The 6,492-nt window shown below is 37.4% G+C and overlaps 3 protein-coding genes across 3 annotated transcripts in view; 1 reads left to right on the top strand and 2 right to left on the bottom strand.

The window, feature by feature from the left end:
* LOC144973897 (uncharacterized) overlaps positions 1-144 on the bottom strand; it is a 48,826-nt gene extending 48,682 nt beyond the window's left edge. The window contains exon 1 of the mRNA XM_078916783.1: positions 130-144. Within this exon, the coding sequence (XP_078772909.1) occupies positions 130-144 (15 nt within the window). The remainder of the gene's footprint in view (positions 1-129) is intronic.
* A 596-nt stretch (positions 145-740) lies between these two features.
* LOC144972630 (uncharacterized) lies at positions 741-5,929 on the bottom strand. Its single transcript, XM_078914086.1, has 3 exons — positions 5,614-5,929; positions 3,211-3,432; positions 741-2,149 (listed from the first exon to the last, which is right to left on the bottom strand). Exons 1-3 carry the CDS (start codon positions 5,810-5,812, stop codon positions 1,170-1,172), a joined length of 1,401 nt encoding a protein of 466 aa, XP_078770212.1. The 5' UTR covers positions 5,813-5,929; the 3' UTR covers positions 741-1,169.
* LOC144973796 (uncharacterized) lies at positions 2,222-3,436 on the top strand. The gene has a single exon (XM_078916690.1). The coding sequence runs from the start codon at positions 2,222-2,224 to the stop codon at positions 3,170-3,172; it is 951 nt and encodes a 316-aa protein (XP_078772816.1). The 3' UTR covers positions 3,173-3,436.
* Positions 5,930-6,492: the final 563 nt, after the last annotated feature.

The following is a 6,492-nucleotide window of genomic DNA, read 5'->3' as shown; positions in this document are numbered from 1 at the left end:
AAATTCAGGCTCCATGGGCATTATGGCTCTGATGGACTACTTTTTTTTTTTTTTATCTTTCAATGAAATTGATATATATTTTCATTTTAATTTTAAAAACATTGTACCGATACTGCAGTTCAGCAGTACAAAATAAAATCCCATAATCGCAATGATTGCTCTCTCTAATACAATTTCCCTTCTAAATATCTAAATGTTAAAAATTAATCATTGACATATACAATGGGGTTTTTTTTTTTTATTGACAAAAACAGTTATTTGCCATATGTGCATAATTTATTCAAGTTCAAGTTGCGATTGATATTAAGGTTTAACAATAGACCACACCTATGGCAGAAAAAAGTTTGATGGAATCTTACATAGCTTTGGAGTTATTCAAACCTGAAATGTGTCAACAAATTTTAAAAAAACAAACAACACTATTTTGTGAAAGACTGCGGCTATGTGGTCTTGTATTATGACACTTGCCTTCGGACCGGAAGGCCCTGGGGTTGAGCCTCGCCTGGTGCATAGTTGAGTCCTTGGAAAAGGCTTTTTACTCACATTCTCTCATCATACTCAGGTGCAAAATGAGTACAGTGTTCTCTCTGTCCAAAAACAAAATTGTAATGTTGCCTAATAGGCATCATGTTCCGTTTTAAATGTTAAGTGTTGCTGTTACCAGGGACCGCTAGTAAAGGGCTTAGTGGATATAGCGCTGTATAAAAGGTCAATATTTGTTTGTCGTTAACCGTGTCGCAGCGATTGCGACATATCTAGGTCATTCCAGCGCCAGTAAAAAGGTTTACATCTCAACATTATCGAAAATGAAGCTTTAACCATTTATCACCATGATTCCTAGCTTGGAATGAAGATCTCAACTCATATTTGAAACATTGCAAAGGAAATAACACTACAATCTCTCTCTTTTATATGTGATCCACCATGTATTAAATCGGGGTGAATTAGTCATGGAAAACTGATTTTTAAGACAAAATTATGAAATTCTATTTGATTTATTGAACCCCATTTAGAAGCCGGAACGCATTTTCTCCAACTAGTCAAAGTCTCAAACTTTTTAATCATAACATGCTCAATTTAAATTCAATCTTCAGCTCTAGTTCATTCCAATATAACACTGTTCGTCACATATGTTAGTGTCCTATTTCTAGATAATATATAAATTAATCTTAACTGGGAAGAAGAGAAGGCTGTAGATTAACAAGACCTGCTACGATAACGACAATATCATCCAAGAGGGGAACAAGGTTAATCGTCAGTCGGCCCTGTAGAATTTTGTACTTTTTAACAAAGCCAATGACTCTCTCTACGTGAATTCTAAGACGAGAGAGCTGTCTAGAAGTAACAACCTCCTTTCCTGTTAACTGCTTCTTTCCCTTAGTGAAAGCAGGCAAATGAACTGTAACTCCTCTCGCAGCACATTCAGAACTAATCAAAAATCCTCTGTCAGCTAGAATCTCATCTCCATGCTCAAGTTTATCCAAAAAGCCAGAGTCGCATGTGATTTGTTTATCTGAAACTCCCCCTCCCCATCCAGCCGACACAAATGAAATTGCTCCACAAGGCGTTATGGAGATGAGGAATTTTACAGTATTGCAATGTTTGTAATTGCTCCATGTTTGAGCTCTGGCAGTGAGTCCATCGGGCCTAGAAAATGGAACTTCGAAACAATCTATAGTAGAAATGACATTTGGAAAACACTTAAAAAGAGATGACATGTTCCTCTGGCAGACATCTCTTTCTGGCCACACAATCAATGGTCTTAAAAAAGTAGCTAAAACAGGAATTACTTTATGAATGACTCTCGCCACTGATGAATTGGAAATCCTGAATCTTAATGCTAAATCTATATTGCTGCTAAAATGTCTAATTTTCATCAAAACCAATAACAACTGATCATCACAAGAAATTGATTTGTTTTGAAGAACAGGAGCAAGTTCCGTTGATAAAAATGTGAAACAGTCAATAGTCACTCCTGCGAAAAAATGAATGTCTTTCTTTACATTGTTGAAAGTAAATCGTTGATCTGCCAAATCTCTCTTAAGTTTATTATTTTCTTCCCTCAATTCAGCCAATATCCCACGAAGATTCAAACAGTCCCTTACACACTTTTCAACAATGTCAGAGACACTGCCATCTGTTTGAGTTCCTGAAAGAAGAAACATAGAAAAGTTAGAAGATGTGCAATAATTTAATAATTACACTACATATATATATATATATGTTTAACAAGTCATCGTTTATTCTTTCTCATCAGGTCCAACCGGCAAGACTTCGTGATATCAACTTTAAGAAACCAAAACATGGTGAAGATAACTGTTCGACTCCAGTTCCTGCTCGTCCAAAAATCTCAACAAAAACTGTAGATTTGGATGATATTAAACAACGTTTTCCTAATTCAGTCGTGCTGAAATCTCTCAGTTGTACAAATGATGTGCCATTGACCATTGAGAAAGCAATAAAAAATTCTAAGGACAAGTTTCTAGAGGCAGTGACAAAAAGTATGACAGATGCAGCAATTAAGTGTCTTGAAGAAGAGACAAGAAAGCAATCTCAATCTGTCTTGTGGTTTGAGCACCGTTATGGAAGAGTAACATCTTCAACTATGCACAAAATATTGCATGCCAGGAGTGATGATACCATAGTTAAAACAATGGTGGAGAGAAAAGATTTAAGCAATGTGCCAGCTATCAAGCACGGAAGAGAGTTGGAGGAGCCAGCACGTAAAGTCTACACGAATCACCAATCTGGTCTGCACAATAACTTTTCGTGTTCTTCATCAGGCCTGATTTTAAATAAGATGTATCCCTTTTTGGGGGCATCGCCGGATGGAGTTGTACACTGTGATTGCTGCGGTAAAGGCTGTTTAGAGATTAAATCACCTTACAAGTACAAGGACGGGTTACCCCATGACATAAGTACAGACAATAATTTTCCACTATTTCAACATAATGACTCCCTCGCAATGAAGAAAACACATCAATATTATTCTCAAGTGCAGATGCATATGTTAATCAGTGGTGTTAAATATTGTGACTTTTTCCTTGCAACAAACAAGACTTGTCTGCTTGTCAGAGTAAGTCGAGATGAGAATTTCATCAAGGAAATGATTGAGAAAGTATCAAATATATACACTCGCATCACAAACGCTCTGATTACTTTTATCTTGTAACGTGGCTAGACCTGTTTCTTCATGTTATTTATGCTTACCAACGTCTTTGGTTCTTTCATCCAGTTCTGCAGAAACAGAGTCAACAGATTGTTGCAACTGGATTAGAGCCTTTGCAGCAGTCTCCCTGTCTATTTTTTCCTGTCGTCTTTCTCGGGAAGTAAATCTCCTAACACTTGTGTCCCTACTCCTGTTCGTAGTCCCATACCCCAACTCTTTGGAGGGCACATAATCAGGATGCTGTTTGTTCTCATGTGGTTTTCCTGTTAATTAAAAAAATATATAAATTGTTAAACATGCACATGCTAAGAAGAGAGGAATTAAAAATTCAATAATTCTGGTACGGTTGTTAGTTCTGTTTTTTAAATAAAAATTCAAAGACTATGACACGGCACTCCTTTGACCAACTGCAGTAGGAAAAAATATGATATATGTATTATGGAAGTTCTGATAGCTCAGATGGTTGGCAGAGCATTTGTTTCACATGTTTAATATTGAGAGGAAAATGTTTCCTTATCGTAAGACAAATTGAAATCAAGACTGGCATTAACCTATCCCCCCCCCCCCCTTATCGTAAGACTGAAATTGAAATCAAGACTGGCATTAACCGATCAAGGACGAGACAATTTCTTTCAAATAAAATTTTTTCTTCCATTATTTATCTGGTATAGGGGGTCCCGATAGTTCAGTTGGTAGAGCACTAGCTTCACACTCAAAGGGACTAAGATTGATCCTGAGTGAAACCGATATATTTTTTTTCTGACTATCCACCTGGCAAAAATTACTTTGTGATAGATTGGCACCCTATCCAAAGGATAGCAAGCTCCTCCCCACCCCTTGATGTTCTAAATCAAATAAAACATCCTCACAATTTGGATTTCAACAGCACTGCCCGTTCATCCATTTCAATAGAGAGAGCAGTAATAGCAATGCTACCCGAGTTTCATTGAAGCTCAAGTATCATCGCTCTTGCTGTTTGGTAACAATGGCAAAATATTATTAGAGCAAAGCAGAACACCACTCTAGTTTTACAAAGGTTCCAACACACAAGTGACATTTTTCCTAAAACTGCCATCTTGCTTTGTTTACACAAAGACAATGGCCAGATTATTCAGTATTCTAAGACTAAAAATCCTTTCTACTAATCAAAAATGTAACCAAATTCTAAATGTGCCATTTTGGTGATCAAAATATTAATAATAATAATAATTTTTCAAATTTTTACATTACACCCGATATTACAAGTGAGCCAGGTGAAGAAGATTGTGCGGCTATGTGGTCTAGTGGTATGACACTCGCTTTCGGATCGGAAGGTCCTGGGTTCGAGCCTCGCGTTCGGCGCATAGTTCAGTCCTTGGGAAAGACTCTTTACTCATATTCTCACACCATACTCAGGTGTAAAATGAGTACCTGGCCGTTAACAGCGTTGTCTGTCCGAAAAATTGTAATATCGCCTAACAGGCGTCATATCCCGTCCTACATGTTAAATGTTGCTGTTGACCAGGGAGCCCTTGTAAAGCGCTTTGAGCACATTTAGTGGATCTTGCGCTATATAAAGCCCAATATTGTCAAGATTTTTAGAGAGAGAGAGAGAGGGGGGGGAGATTTTCGTTTATTTTTTATTTTTTTCAAAATCTCTCTTCCCCCCCCCCCCCCCCTCTCTCTCTCTCTCTCTCTCTCTCTCTCTCTCTCTCTCAAAATGCACAAGATTGTGCTATTTACTATTGTTTATAAAGAACAAACAAGGTGGCAACTCAGTCTCTGTATAAACTAAGCCAGATGGCAGCATGGACCTCGCTCCTTATCCAATGCCGAAGCCGAAACGGTTTTGTAAAAAAAAAAAAAAAACACACCAAAAATGTTCGTGTCGTAAGTGATGGAAGTTGAAGTCGGCTTATTATAAAATCGTTTTTAAGGTCTGTTTGGATTATCCTTTTTCAACAGATAATGTGAATATAACATAAACTTGAAGAATAGCCAAGCTAAATGAAAATTAAATTGACTGATGAGTACGCGAGGCTGAGTTGCGAACGACAACTGGGCTCCGACATTCCGATCCCAGTGTCATTCATGTCACCGTACCGTGTTACTATCTACACACTACACACTACAATACATTGTTAGTCACTGGTCATGCCTTTTTTTTTTTTTTTTTTTTTGTATGTTTTACGCAAGCTTAATAAAAAATTAAATTGACTGATTAAATGAATACGTGAGGCAGAGTTGCGAACGACTCGTGTGTTCCGACATTCCGACCCCAGTGTCAGTCATGTTCACCGTAGGCTACTGTGTCACTGTGTTACTGTCAACACACTACACTACACTGCATTGTTAGTGACTGGTCATGTCTTTTTTTTGTTTGTATGTTTCTTTTAATATGGGTAAATCTACAAAGAATAATAATAGAAATGTTCAAAACAAAAACTAGATTAACTATTACTTGCCTGTAATAAAGTGCTTTCCACAAACACGATGACTGGCCGTTGGGGTCCATTGCTGGTTTGTTGCCGTCGGGTCTTTTCGTTTTATGGCGCTCAGCCATTTTTCTCTCCTGTCCAGAGGCCATTTCGGTATGCGATGGAGACTAACTTCTCCTTTCTTCGCTCTGCTTGTACATTTTATTATACAACAACTATGAGGCATGATAATGTGTTAATAGTTTTGACGTGCCAGCTAGATAGATGGTGGAGGTAATGAGAACCATGTGGGTTTGTTATTGTTTTCCTACCTCCACTAAACCCGCGCATCCAGTTGCGCACCCACGCTGATTTTGGCCAATAGTGACAACTTTGGTACTGAGCCTATAATAGGCATCATCAGAAATGCACAGGCATAAAATTTATAGCAATTGAACGGCTTAATAATATCATTTACAGTGTTTTATTTACTCTCGGAATATATTGATTGAGAGTTGTTCGAAACCGGGTGCCTGAAATAGATCTCAATTCTCGAAACCGATTTATCAAACATTGACGAGATTCTTACCGTGGCTGCGAGATAGCCATTGGCCCGGCCAATTTGGCCAAAATTGGTCACACATAGAATAATGTTTCTAGATTTAATTTAAAATTAACATTTATATTTATTTTCTATTTTTCCTAGTCCTTTAGAATTTTTTTTGTGATTATCAAAACCGATGAATTTTCCAAGGAGATCAGAGTTTTAATATTGCTTGCTCAAGTAAGGTTCTATTTTGTCACTTTTGACATCGATCACTGGCCTCGATTACGGCTGTGCCCTATTATAGGCATCATCAGAAATGCAAAGGCATAAAATTTATAGCAATTCAACGGCTTAATAATATCATTTACAGTGTTTTATTT

The sequence above is a fragment of the Berghia stephanieae genome, chromosome 5 (genome assembly GCF_034508935.2).
Source record: "Berghia stephanieae isolate SIO BIC M18660-M18661 chromosome 5, UCSD_Bste_1.3, whole genome shotgun sequence".
Classification (NCBI taxonomy): Eukaryota; Metazoa; Mollusca; class Gastropoda; order Nudibranchia; family Aeolidiidae; genus Berghia; species Berghia stephanieae.
This window is presented reverse-complemented; position numbering and strand designations above follow the sequence as displayed.